A 14,742-nucleotide genomic window follows, 5' to 3' on the forward strand; every position below is an offset into this window, starting at 1 on the left:
GTGTGTAAAAGAAAGACACAGTGTGTGTGTTTGTCTGTGAGAGAGAGACAGTGAATGAGTGAGTGTGTGAGTCAGTGAGTGAGTGAATGAGAGAGACAGAGAGAGAGTTTGTGAGAAGATGTGTTAGTGTGTGTGTGAGGGCGCACGTGTGGTTGTGTGTGTAGCAGTTATAACTAATAGTTATCATTAAATTCCAGGATTTGGGTGTGTGTGTCTAACAGTTAAAACTAATAGTTAGTATCATAATAATCCATAATTCAATGATTCCACTCCAAGCGACTCGGCAAACGCTTCATCTCCATATTTGTCAACCGGCGCCTCCCGCTTCGTTCAACGGGGCCACCCATGGGTGCCAGACTATAACCTCCTCCCACAGATCTCCAGGAGACGGATCAAAACAACCCTAGGGAGCTCAGATAACCGACGCCGGGAGAGAGGGTGACGAAAGGAACGGCGGGAACAATGCGGCAGGGCGCCAGCCGGGGCGCGATTCTCCTCTGATACGGTGACACCGGGAATCTAACGGAGGCGGCGTCTCTTCCCCCTCTGCTTCCCATCGCTGTCACATGACGTTACCTGGCGAGCGTCTCATGCCGCTGATCAAGGAGAGACCTCCGCGAGGAGTTTGTTTTCATACAAATCTCGCCTTCTTCTGAATCACTCCGCTCCGCCGCCGCCGCCACTGGAGAGCCCAGACTGTTTAGCGCGTTAACGCAACTCTGTTCCGCTCGGCGCAGAAAACATCCAAACACGTAGACATCCCCGCCGGCTCCCCGAGGAAAGATCAACCTTTAATGTTCTTTTACTCTTCACGCGTTTGACATGCTCAAATAAATTAAAGTCAATAATTAGCATCAAAAGAGCAAATTGTCAAGTCGAGTCCGATCCAACGCACACACACACACACACACACACACACACACACACACACACACACACACACCGCAGACGAGCAGCTTGAGCTTAAGTGGAAGAAGATGGAGGGAAATGGATTGGTATTCCGGGACTCGTGCTGCAGCACTCCATAATTCATTTACATCTCATTAACCTCCGAGTTCCTCTGGCTCATCCTTAAGATGTAGGATTTAATTATTCCCAGTTTGTGTATATATGCACATCTCTATGTATATTCATATCAGAGCAGGGCTGGGGTGCAGGCCTGCTGTGTAATACTGTAGGGTGTGCGTCATGCTATGTGTTGCTGTGTGGAGGGAAAGTGTCACAACACGCGTCTCAAAGCCAGCGTTCCCGCTCACACACTCTGATCTCACGCTCCCTGGGAAACTTATCTGCCGTCCCAAAAAAGTTTGGAGCCGAGGAGCGGATAAAGTTATGTTCAGATGTATGTCTATATAATATATATTTATAGATTATGTTTTTGGTGCCAGATTCTGTGATTCTGCAAAGTATGCATATCGTTGATGCTCAGCGGCCACACACAGACACACAAACAAACACACACACATGAAAACAGGCACACACACAGACATACACACACACTGACAATCATGCACAAATATGTAGCCTCCACGCACACACCATGACACAGACACATACATAAACAAACACACACACACACACAAACAAACAAAAACCCTCACACACAAACACACACACACACACACACACACACACACACGGAGGCCTGGTTCCCTGAAAGTAGCACAAAGCTTGCTGATAACAGATCTACGAGGAGGCTGGGGACCCCCCAGAGAGCAGATAGGAGCGTCTTCACACAACGGGGGTGTCGAGCCCGAGCACACCGTGGGGATGAGACATCGTCCCCAGGGGGTCCCAGCCCCCCAGGGAGAGCTAGGGGGCGGACGCCTAGGATGAGGGTTCCATTGGTTCACCGGGGAAGGGCGAGTTACGCCCACACAGCTCACAGGAAGTAAGCGTTTAGATAGTAGGGGGCAGGACCAGGGCTGACCGGAAGCCAGCTCAGCTCACAGGAAGTAACGGTTTAGATAGTGAGCGGGACAGGAGCCGACCAGAAGTCAGTGGATAGCGGTCAGCAAGAGTTGATAGGTGGAAGCAACGGGGACGCACGGAGCTGATTGGCTGAGAGCAGTGTGCCTTGACAGCGCTGAACTACCTGAGGTCGGGCCGCCGTGTGTGAGGGATGGAGACGATCGAGAGGAAAGAAATGAAACTCATGAATAAATAAGAAATCAGGGTGGATTGAGGGGAGGAGGACCGGGGCAGAGCTTCAAGAGACACAGAGATGGATCATCAGGCGAGACGGCGGCCGTGGACCCCCGGTCTCCCCGTCATTCCCCCCCCTCCCCCCGGAGAGGAGAAGGCTCCGAGCCCCCCGCTGTCAGCTCAGCGTCTGGCCTCTGATGACTGAATCGGGGGTGATGGAGGTGTTTGCACCACGCCGACACCACGCAGGACGCGGCGGTTATGGAGATTTATATGCGTGGACCTTAAAGGTCGGCCCGTAAACGAGGGTTCAAGGCATTCGTCTGATTGGCCGCTCTCGGGGTGTTGTGGCGTTCCGCTGCCGGTGATATACAGGCCGTGGACGGCGTTGTTTATGAAAGCATTACTCATGCTCGATAACGCCCCCCACGACCCGTGAGGTCCTGGGTGGGCCGCGCTCGGCTGAGCAGCACCCCGGGGTGCACGGGGTGCTGCGCGAGCCTGGGATTAACATCCAGGAGAGGGCTGAACAACGGGCTGAAGTGATGAGGCATGAATGTAAGCATATACAGTGTGTGGGCACACGTACAACGCTTTATGAGAAGCAAGCACGCACACAGGCAGGCACACACGCGCGCACACACACACACACACACACACACACACACACACACACACACACACACACACACACAAAAACAGCTTGATTGCTTAGCATACTGCAGCTGCTCTGAATTTCCACTCAACACGTCGTGGGTAGAGGTCCTGATGACAACCTTCTGTTGTATTTGACAAACAAAACCTTAAAAGAATGGATTTACGTCAAAGGAATGGGGGAGGTCGGACTCGTCAACGTATGTTGTCACGAATACATTTTCCAAACTCAAAGTTGACTTCCTACCATGACCAGTTGACAGACGGACAGCCCCTTCTGGACAGCTCGGGACAGACAGACAGACGGACGGAGGAACAGACAGACAGACGGAAGGAGCCTGATGAAAGACTCATGACGATCTGTTGCTATGGTGATGTTGTTGTTTACAAAGAATGGAATAGGATATATGAACTGAAATGATCAGATGGGTTCGATCAGCTCAGTGGTTTTGTCATGAGGGGGGAGGGGTCAAAGTTCACAACATGATGTCACACAAAGGGTGTCATTGAGAGACCCTCCCACAAGACATCTGGCCGGCCGTCAATCCCCGCCTGGATCCACGTGAACACAGGGTTAGCAGGCTATCCCCACGCAGCAAGCCAGATAGCGCTTAGGGAGCTAGCGGTTAGTGAGCTAGCGCTTAGCGAGCTAGCGGTTAGTGGAGATTGGAGGGGAGAGCGAGCGCTAGGCAGCAGAGGGGGGAAGGGGGGAGAAGAAGGCGTGAGAGGAGGGGAGGGAAGCGGGAGTACCTTTCCTCTCGGCTGCGTTTTGTAATGCCTTCAGGTATATCCAAGCTCTTACTGTACACTGATTTACTACAGCAAGACAGGAGACAATGTGAGGGGGGGTCAATCTCTACACAAACACACACACACCGACCAGGCTCACACGCACACACACACACAGACACACATACAGAGACAAATGGAAACAAAGATATACACAGAGAGGGAGATTTAAAGATACACACACAGATAGATGTGTGTGTGTGTTTGCATGTGCGTATGTGCTGCATACATCTGTCTTGTGTGTGCATGTGTGTGTGTGTGTGTTGCGTACCTCTGTCCTGTGTGCGTGCCTGAGTGTGTGTGCGTCTGTGTGTGTGAGTATCTCTGTCTTGTCTTTGTGTTTGGTTTAGTGTGTGTGCGTACGTGCTTGTGCGTGTGTGTGTCTACCTCTGTCGTGTGTACGCGCGTTCATGCGTCCTGTGCGTGTGTGTGTGTGTGTGTGTGTGTGTACCTCTGTCCGTGCTGGGTCATGTCGATGGCCCTCCGGGCGGGCACCGGAGACCCCCCGTCCGTCACGCTCAGCACCTCCATGCTCTTCCTCTCCGGCCGCCGCTTGCCGTGCCGGTTCAGCATGGGGGAGTCCACGCGCTTCTTAGGGGGGTCTGGCGGAGAGGAGGGGGCGCACTTCAGTACAGTCGATGGACTAAATGGTGAACGGACTGCATTTATACCGCGCTTTTCTAACCTGCAGCACCTCAAAGGGCTTTACAACAGCGCCTCACATTCACCCATTCATGCACACACCGACGGCGGTGTCAACCGCGCAGGGCCATAGCCAGCTCATCCGGAGCAGTAACGGTGAGGGGTCTCGCTCTGGGACACCTCGACACTCAGCTAGGAGGAGCCGGGGATCGAACTAGCAACCTTCTGGTTACCGGTCAACCCGCTCTACCTCCTGAGCCCCATGCCGCCCCTAGACCGTCTTTAACAGGGACTCTGACCTTTCATGATCAGTGCTAGGTCGCTGTTCTCGCCCCGAGACGTGAGAGCGCAGCGGACATGGGAACACGTGCCTCACAGGCCTCAGGTGAGGGGGCCCCAGGAAGGATTTAAGCGTCATTACTTGGGTGTAATTTGTTATAAAAGGCCATGGCTGATGGATATGGCTGTCCATCATCCATTAGCGAGTGAGACGTGGGCTGTAAGGATACTAGTTTCTAAACGACTGAGCCAGCCTCCTCATGAGACCATTAAGACCGACCCGGGGACCGCCTCCTGGGTTATATCCCACCTGATTGGTTCAGGGAATCCATCTGGCTTGTCAATCACAGGTGTGTGAATGCAACACTTGTCAATGGCGAGAAAGGGAGGATGGGAGGGAAGAGAGAGGGAAGGAGGGAGGGAGGGAGGGAGGAAGGGAGGAAGGGAGGGAGTGAGGGAGGGATAAAATGTAGGGAGGGAGGGGGGGAAAGGGAGGTTGGGAGAAACGGAGGGAGCGTAGGACAGAGGGATGGAGGGGAGGACAGTAGGGTGGAAGAAAGGAAGGGAGGGAAAGAGGGAAAAATATTGTGTGGGAGAGAGGGAGGGAGGGAAAGAGGGAGGGAGGGCGGGAGCAGAGAACGAAGGGAGCGGTTTTAAGGTTGTTGATTTTCCCAATCCGGCTCTCTTCCTCTCTTTGCTGCTCTATCTTTACAACTCTGTAATGGTGCCCACAGCCGCCTCAAATAGACGGTCTATAACAGAGGCCCTAACCTTTTACGAGGACCACATCCCCATTCAGTCCCACAGGTGCAGTATCACAGCCCACAGGGGATGGAATACCTTCGGAATGGGCCTGAGCTAAATATGTGTCTTTCTTATCGCCATTGTTTTATTGTGGCATGTAAAAATCTATTCCATACGCTGTTTTTTAAATCATTCCCCATAGCCCCTGTGAACCACACACATACCCCTAAAGAACGCTGGTCTGTGTTATACTTCAATGCATAAGTGAGTAGTAAAATATATGTTTCCCGGCCAGCTCCCGGGTGAGGTCTACTGGGATTGGTCAGCTCCTGGGAGCCACAAGAGGGAGGTCAACTGTGATTGGTCAGCTCCCGGGGGAACCAGTTGGGAGGACTACTGTGATTGGTCAGCTCCTGGGAGCCACAAGAGGGAGGTCAACTGTGATTGGTCAGCTCCTGGGAGCCACAAGAGGGAGGTCAACTGTGATTGGTCAGCTCCTGGGAGCACCAGGGGGGAGGTCTCAGCGGGCCGGTCTCACCAATCTCATTCCTGGGCGGCAGGTTCTGGTCCTCCTGGCTCGGGTAGCGCTCCTTCCTGTCCAGGAGCAGGAAGTAGATCATCTTCTCCTGGTTGTCCCTGCACACGAGGAGAGAGAGGACCTGGTTAAAGGTGTCTGTTTACATTCCAGATCTACTCCTGGTTTACGGTCCAGATCTACTCCTGGTTTACATTCCAGATCTACTCCTGGTTTACGGTCCAGATCTACTCCTGGTTTACAGTCCAGATCTATTCCTGGTTTACGGTCCAGATCTACTCCTGGTTTGGAGTCCAGATCTACTCCTGGTTTACAGTCCAGATCTACTCCTGGTTTGGGGTCCAGATCTACTCCTGGTTTAGGGTCCAGATCTACTACTGGTTCTCCATTCACACATAGGAGAGAGAAAACTGGTTCATTGCCTGTTGTATAGACTCCTTCTCTGCATTTAGTATGCACTGTGTGCCTTTCTCTTGGTGATGCAGGTCCTGATTTAAAACAGTATCTGATATAAACTGTTTTAAAACATGCAGCAGACATGGAATAAACCCATAGATGTATATATAAGACTTAAACCGTGCAACCAGGTCACGCCAGAGAGACGTCAACAATGCCGACCGCCGACGAGAATCTAGTCTAGCTGCCACGAGACATTGATACAGAGAGCGAATCAGACGCTCAGGATGAGTCACATGGTGACGTGGTGAAGAGGCAGAGACGAACAACACCAACCCTCCTCCACCCTACTCCCACCAAAGGCAGGCACAGAACCCAGGCCGCCCCAGGGTGTCCTCTCCATCGCCTTCTCCTTCCTCCGCCCTCTCCCTCTTCTCCCTCCAAACCAATCTGCGACCCCCCCCCACTCCATTCTATTGAAGCAGCACTCCAAACGCACGTTTTTAAAATTGCTTTTCTCCTCCTCACCTCCAATCCCACTTTCTGCGACATCATTTGTGCGGTTTTTAAATGTTTTAATGTGCCTTTTCAGGAATTTGGTGTTTTTTTTCCTTACTTTTGATCGTCGTTTGCCAAGTGTATTTGTGTATCTAAAGACACATGTGCAAAGACACACACACACACACCAACACACACACATGTGACTACACATGTCACCATGACTAATCACGTCACTGCTTTGATAAACGTCTGTTTTTCTTTATAAAAGCCCAACCTGCTTCCCCCTGTCCATGCAGGCTTCCTGCAGGCCGGCGGGCTGTGTGATCCATGGTCGCCCGCCCATCCTCTCATCCTGCCCTGAGCCCCCCCCCCCCCCCCCCCCCCCGTGAGCCCTCCGTGCATCCATGCAGTTTGGACCAAAGCACCAAACATTATGAGCTCCTGGTCTCCCCCCATGGTGACGGAGGAGGAACAGAGAAGCAGCAGCTGCTAATATCTTTAGCCTCACAGGGAGAGTGCTTGTGTGTAGCAGTGGCCAGGGATTGGACGACCTTATAAAGACAGATTGGACCACAGCAGGGGTGCGCGGGGGGGGGGGGGGGGGGGGCGAGACAAGAACCTGCAACCTCAGCAGAAAAACGGGGAAGCTGCGAAGGGCGAGAGACGGAAATGTGAGCGTCCTGCATAATTATGGGATGTTCCCCGGAGCGAGGGGGAGACGGACACATAGACAGGGTGTGTGTGTGTCCGTGTGTATGTGTGTGTGTGTGTGTCTCTCTGTCTCTGTGTATATGTGTGTGTGTGTGTGTGTGTGTGTGTGTGTGTGTGTGTGTGTGTGCGAAAAGAGATAAGTCATAAGTACCAAAGATAACACTGAATGATGTATACGGTTCTAAGACAAGCTCTATATACTTGCAGACCACCCAGCACATTTATACATACACCCATGACAACCAAAACCCTGGAGGGATACTGATGGACATGGTAGGTGACAGCTTCAAAGTAACGGCACACCACACTAATTCCCTTGAAACACACACACACACACACACACACACACACACACACAAACACACACACACTCACACACACACCCCCCCTCGCCTCCATTTCATCTAAATTAAGAGTTCCCTTTTTCTTCAGACCACTTTACATTCACTTTATATTCACTTTATATTCCATATTAGCATCCAGCCATCTCTATCCTCCTTTGAATCGCCTTTCAATTACACTTACATTGTACTCCATGGCTCTTTTATTTCCGGTCACACAGTCTGCATGTTGAGTTCTGCCCCACGATCTCTTGTTCCACTCCGGGCCCGTTCGCCCTCACACCAACCCATCTCTCTCTCACCGACTCTTTGTTATTATTCTACAAGCATCCCTCACCTTGTCCTGACACTCCTACCTCCATCACTCTATTATTCCTCACCTGCCGGGAGCGATCACACAGAGACACGCACCACACTACACAACGTGGCCGATTGCTTTCCTCCCAGATAGTTTTTCCCTTCACCCTTGTCTCCATGAATGACACCGAAACGCCACTTAATAAAATGTGACGACAGATATTCAATCACAACAGCTCGTGAAGCGCGTGCAGCTCCGCACACCTTATTAAAGCCCAATACAAGAGGAACACCCCCCCTCGCTGGTCCTTGTACGAGCCTTCCTGCTTTACAACCGGTCGCTGTAAGTGTATTAAACCGCCCCCAGTGGAGGGCCCCCTGTCACCTCTGTTTAGAAGGCTCTTACTTTTGGAGGAGACAACCTAACAACTGTTAGTGCTTGGCACTTGGTTTTATGAACATCCGTACTGTACCGACAGCAATATATTGTTTCTCTTTCTTCTGACAAATGTACTTATTGCAAGTCACTTCGGATAAATTTGTCTGCTAAATGCCATAAATCTAAATGTAAATGGTTGACACTTGGGTCACAACCTGTAGTCTGAGTGACGTTTCAGATAAGAAACTTGGTTAGTACCATTGTTTTAAGAATGTAGCGTATAGTGTTAATAACTTCTATCTGTCCATCCTTCTATCTGTTAACATTTATTTTTTAAAGGAAAATGAAAATTGCTGCTACTCATTGTTTATATCGATATCTATTCCGTATTTATTGTTTGTACTTGTTTGATTGTTTAATGTCTTTTTAGTTTCTGCTGTCCCATGCTTTCTGCTGAGGCGCTGGAATGTCCCGCCTGGAGCAAATATTGGGAGGTTGATGTTACACATCAGACGAGTACCATCTCTGAGATACACACAAACACACACACAACCACACACACATACACACACACACACACACACACACAGGGGCACACACACACACATGTGCATGAGTGTGTTCCAGTGTGTGTTCCAATGTATGTTCCCGTGTGTGCCCGTTGTGTGTCTGTGTGTGTGTGTGTGTGTTTGTGAGTGTGTGGTTGTGTGTGTGTGTTCCAGTGTGCGCCAATGAGTGTGTCTGATCTAAAGCACGCTGAACGGTGAGGTTCCCTGGTTCTTGGTTCCCTCCCGCAGCCCTCCCGGCCCTGGTCCCTAAGATAATACACCAACCCACCCACACCACACCACACACACACACACACACACACACACACACACACACACACACACACACACACACAGACACACAGGGCCCTGCCCACTCACTCGTCAGAGAGCAGGTCCTTGAGCAGCTTGTTCTTGTCCCTGAAGCAGCCCAGAGAGTGCATGCTGTCCAGGACGTCGGGGTCCACGTCGTCCGCCGACGGCAGGTTGCGGATCGCCACCCTTCGGGGCGCCGGCTGCTCCGGCTCCGGCTCGTTCTTGCCGCCGCTGGGAGGAAAAACACAGTCGGTGCGTGATGAGCACATGACCCCACATGAGCCCACACGTGATCACACGGGCGAGGGTTATTCTGTGTTGCCGCCGTTTCATCCGGATAGTTCCATAACCTAAATTGCATAGAGTACCTTATTAATCCTGAGAGTGACTGACGATGACGTCAGTGACAGTTGGCTTTGAGACCACCACCAGCCCCTCTCCCCCCCCCCCCCCCGTTCTCTATCTCCCTGTCAGTCTCGCCATCTCTTTCTCCCCTCCTCTCCATTCTCTGTTTCTCCCTCGCCTGTCCTCTCTCTCTCTCGCCCTCCTTCTCCCTCTCCCTCTCTCCCTCCCCCTCTCCCCCCCTCTGTCTCCATGTGTTTATGCATTGGTAGGGGTTGTGCTCTGTGATGCTATAAATGAAGTAGACATCTGAAGCGCTTGGCAGCAGTAGTCTGGCTGTGACAGTGGCAGTGCCAAGGAATTGCATTTGTCAGATAGAAATTAAAAAAGAAAGAGCTGCTTTGATGCACTTCACGCCGCGACTCAGCCCATTTGTCAATTAGCAGGCGACCAATGAGTGTCCTCCATCCACCCAACCACCCATTAAATCCATCCAGGCCAAGGTGGAGGACGGAGAGATGTTGGCTGATATCACCGCCTCTCCACCTCCCTATGGGCTCCTGCTGTGTTCTTTGCATTAAAGAACGGCTCAACCATCAGAGGGAGAGGGATAGGAAGAGAGGGAGGGGGAGAGAGAGGACGGAGGGAGGGAGAGGAAGGGAAAGAGAGAGAGAGATAGAGAGAGGGCGAGAGAGATGGATAGAGAGAGAGAGAGAGAGAGAGAGAGAGAGAGAGAGCATACTCATGAGAGAGAGTAATCATGAGAAATAAGCAAGAGAGAAGATAAAGGGAGGGATGGACTCTTTAGCTCTATAGGTCTGACTGAAGTGGTTGACCCAGCCCCCTGTTCAACCCCCATGGTGCCCCGTTCAGCTCCTCCTGTCTCCCCCAGGTCCTCGATCACTTTTCTGGACGGACGCATCCAGAAGCTGTCCGCCAACCGTTTAGCCTATAGCTCGACCTGAGTGGAGAGATGTTCTGATGCCCTCATTCAAAGTCATTCATCATCATGCAGTTGCGCCTAGCTCGATTCCAGCAAATCAAGAAGAGCGAATACGACGAGAGAAGAGAGAAGGAGAGAATAGAAAGATAGAGAGAGAGAGAATGGTGTGTGTGTGTGAGAGAGAGAGAGAGAGAGAGAAAATGGAAGAGTACTCACATATACCACGTGTGTTTCTGGATCTTCTCTAACTGTGGAAGACAGAGAGGTGAAACAAAGTCAGCACAGAGGTCTTTGTATTAGGCATTTGTTTTGTATCAGCAAGACAGGAGAAATGTAAAAGATATGCAGTACACGTGTATTATTCATCGCCTTGTTCTCTGGTAACAAGGAAATGTATGAATATGAAATAGACAGTAAACAGCTCAAATATAATCTTCCTCAAACACAGGTCGGACCAACGTGTTCAGAAGGATTATTCCTTCTTGTTCATCCATCTCCCTTCCTCTCTCTCCCTTCCTCCCTCTCTCTTAACTGTCTCTCTCTCACTTGCTCTTTTACTCTCCTTTTCCACTCTTCCTCTCTCTCTCTTGTTCACTCTCTTTCACACTTACTCTCTCTCTCTCTCTCTCTCTCTCCCTCAATCTCTTTCTCCCTCACCCTCTCTCTCTCTCACTATGTAAAGTCCAGCATGTACTCCTTCATAGTTGGAATGTTTTGCTGATTTTAGACCATGCATACAGAGTATATACAACTAAGACTCAATTTGCAATCATTCCATCGTCTTGTAATTTGCTTTTTCTATTATGAAAAAAAGCATGTCCAACGCCACATCTTATACAACCTCATCATCCTGAACATAGAACCCAGCCGAGAGTCTCTGGGACCGGAGTGTTTGCACATAATGAAACCGTGTCACAAGTCACTTCTCACAGGTTTAGTCCGAGTCTTACTTTCACAACTGACAAGGGAAGGAGAAAGGGATGGCGTTTCCCTACAAGAAAGTAGTTACAGACACACACTCTCACACACACACACACACACACACCCCCGCATCCAGACACACACCACACTTACACACACATACCCATACACCCAAAAACACACACTCACCACACACACACTAACCACAGCCACCCCCACACGCACACACACATACACACACCCTTACACACACACATACACTAACACACACCCACACCCACACACACAGTTATAGTAGTCCACCATATGGATGAATGCGGTTCACTGAAAGACATTGTCCCTGGGATGGATGTGGTTGTAGCCATGGTATCAAATCAATCAATCTGTCAATTGAACAGCAGCGGGAGCACCTGGTCCCATTCACACCATCACTGCCTCGACGGCTGGATCCATCGGCCGAGTGTGTGTAGGTGTGTGCGTGAACATGTTTCTCTTGAAATGCATCGGGCCACATGGCTGCCTATTTCGGCTGTGCTGCAGCAACCAATCACTTTCCCCACGCAATCCTCCATCCATTCATTTATTCATTCATTCATTCATGCATCCATCCATGGCTTGTGTGCATCTCTGTTGAATCGATCGAGCCACATGGCCGCCTATTTCAGCTGTGGCATAGCCATTTATATTTCGTCCAACTGTCCATCCTTCCATCGCTACGTCTATGCCCTGTCCATCCATCCACCCATCCATCCAGCCATCAATCATGCACCCATCTGTTCCGAACGCATTTTCACACATTTCCATATTTACATCAGCACACTCAGACAGAAAGACACAGACAAAAGACAGAAAGACAGACAGATGGAGAGACAGACAGACAACCAGACAAACAGACACACACACAAACAGACAGACACACAGACACACACAGACACAGACACAGACAGACAATAACCCTCTCTAGTCTAATTCTGCAGCAGCTCTTGCCCCAGGGAGCCAGTATGTCACGATGGACTCTGGGTCATCCAGCAGAAACAGGCCAGCAGTGTCCTGGTTGGCCAGAGACGTTCATGTGAATCCTGCTGGCTGAGATGTCCGGAGCCGCGGAGCCTCCAGGTCTCTAAGCACCCAGACAGGAAATTAAGGACAGGAATCACCGGGCTAAGCCCACCCTAAACCTACCTTAAGCCCGCCTTAGGTCCAGCTACCCAGCCCTCGCACAAACCTTCACGCTACTGTTCGCTGGGAAGCTGGAGTGAAAGATGGAGATGTGTGTGTGCAGGTTCGCTTGCGCCTATCTGTGTGTGTGCGTGCATGTTTATTTGTGCCTTTGCGTGTATGTGTGCATGCATGTACTTGATGTCGGTGTGTGTTTACGGTTGAGCTTACGAGTGTCAACTCACAAACGACGAGTCAAAGAATTGTTATCCTTGCGTATGTGAGCGTGTGAACACACAAACACGGGCGTGCCTCCCCGCCAGAGTCTGTTGGACGGCCGTCAGAGGAGAGAGACTAAACAGATTGAATCAACGCCGAACCTTGCCAGTGTCAAAAACGAAAAAAACGAAAGAACCAGCCGACAAAGAGACTCATTAACAGTATGAGAGGACGGGCTGACCCCTGAGCGTGGCCAGGAGACAGGGCCAACAGCTAACCACGCTATCAGGTTGGCTCCACTCTCTCTCCTACCACCCAAACGCAATCTGTTGAGAGTGATCTGTTGCTTCCTATATTTACCTTTAGGGGATTTTGATGCTTTTATCCGAAGCGACTTACAACCGTTCGTTCACACATGCACACACCGACGGCAGAGGCAACCACGCAGGGCGACAGCCAGCTCGTCAGGGAGCAGTTAGGGTGAGGCGTCTTGCTCAGGGACACCTCGACACTCAGCTAGGAGGAGCCGGGGATTGAACCAGCAACCTTCCGGTTACCAGCCAACCCGCAGAGCCACTGTCGCCTGTGAGCCGTGTTGGGTTGGCTTCACTCCCCCGAGGGAGAGAAGAGCAACAAGAAGCAGAAAAAAAAAAGAACAACGACAAGGATAATAAATATGTTCTTCATGAAGAGTGAAGAGAGCAATATGGAAAGTTGCGACGGGAAATGGATATGGCTCCCTCGAAAGCATGGCCACTCTGGCAGCGATCTGCCCTTTCAAAGCACGGCATTCCCGACGTTCCTTCGTCGGGATGAGACGAAGATCGCTCGGGAATGAGGTTAGCCCCGGGGCGGTTGCTGTCGTGTTTTGTGATTGGACGTCGGCATGGGAACGCCAGGATAGCGCTTAACCGAAGCGAGCAGGAGGGTTTGACATTCTGTGAGGTCAGAGACCCCCACGGCGCTACTCTCAGAACACCCCAGACGATTACAGCTGAGTGACCAATGGGGAAGGGGGAGAGAGAGAGAGAGTGAGAGAGAGAGAGAGAGAGAGAGAGAGAGAGGGAGAGAGAGACAGTGAGAAAGAGAGACATAGAGAGAGAGGGAGAGAGAGAGAGGGGGGGAGAGGGAGAGACAGAGGAAGAGGAGAGAGAGAGAGCAAGCAGGAGAAATAAGCGTGAAGCTAGAGGAGAAAGAATGGAGGAGCAGAGAGCGAGAGAGGACAGAAAGGGAGGGATGGACTGACATCAAGAAAGAGAGAGAACGTGTAAGAGGGAGAAAGGACACATGTGAGGGAGAGAGAGAGGAAGCATGACGGGGAGAAGGAGGTAGGGAGCGGATCCCCATGGGAGGTGCGGAGCAGCAACAGAGTGGGTCACTACACATATAAGGTCATGGGAGGCCACCCCTCAGGGTGCTGCGGCCCCCCATCCAGAGACTCCAGGGTGACCCCTCCTCTGCCAGACAGCCAGGAAACAAATCACTGATGCATTACACGCAGACCCTGAGACGAGGCGCTCCAAGGTCACGGAGCAACACAACAGCTACACGCCCCTCAGAGCCCCGTTCTGCCCTCTTCTGGATGCCTGGACCGCCCTTATGGTTAACCGGCCAGCAACCTATCAAAGATTTAACATGTTTTGCCTGTATTTATGTATGTATTTATGCATGCATGTATGTCAATTATGGCGCCCATTGCACTCCTGATCCTCCCTGGAAAGACGGATCCCCAACTCTGCGTTCCTGCTCAAGATTTCTTCCTCGCTAATTACAGGAGTTTTTTCTTGCCCTCTGGGGGGTTAGGGTCAGGGGGGTGTCATAAACATACGGCCTGTTTAGCCCTTTGAGACTGTACCAGTGATGAAGGCCTATCCAAAAAAATT

The 14,742-nt window shown here is 51.1% G+C and overlaps 1 protein-coding gene across 1 annotated transcript in view; it reads right to left on the minus strand.

Annotated features, from left to right (window-relative positions):
• The window catches only part of brsk2a (BR serine/threonine kinase 2a), a 152,923-nt gene that overhangs the window by 10,988 nt on the left and 127,193 nt on the right, over positions 1-14,742 (minus strand). The window contains exons 9-13 of the mRNA XM_079743012.1: positions 10,778-10,809; positions 9,343-9,507; positions 5,792-5,889; positions 4,040-4,190; positions 3,550-3,615 (exon numbers count right to left, since the gene is read on the minus strand). Coding sequence (XP_079599138.1) covers positions 3,550-3,615; positions 4,040-4,190; positions 5,792-5,889; positions 9,343-9,507; positions 10,778-10,809 — 512 coding nt within the window. The remainder of the gene's footprint in view (positions 1-3,549; positions 3,616-4,039; positions 4,191-5,791; positions 5,890-9,342; positions 9,508-10,777; positions 10,810-14,742) is intronic.

This window comes from Pollachius pollachius, assembly GCF_949987615.1.
Source record: "Pollachius pollachius genome assembly, chromosome: 9".
NCBI classification, from domain to species: domain Eukaryota; kingdom Metazoa; phylum Chordata; class Actinopteri; order Gadiformes; family Gadidae; genus Pollachius; species Pollachius pollachius.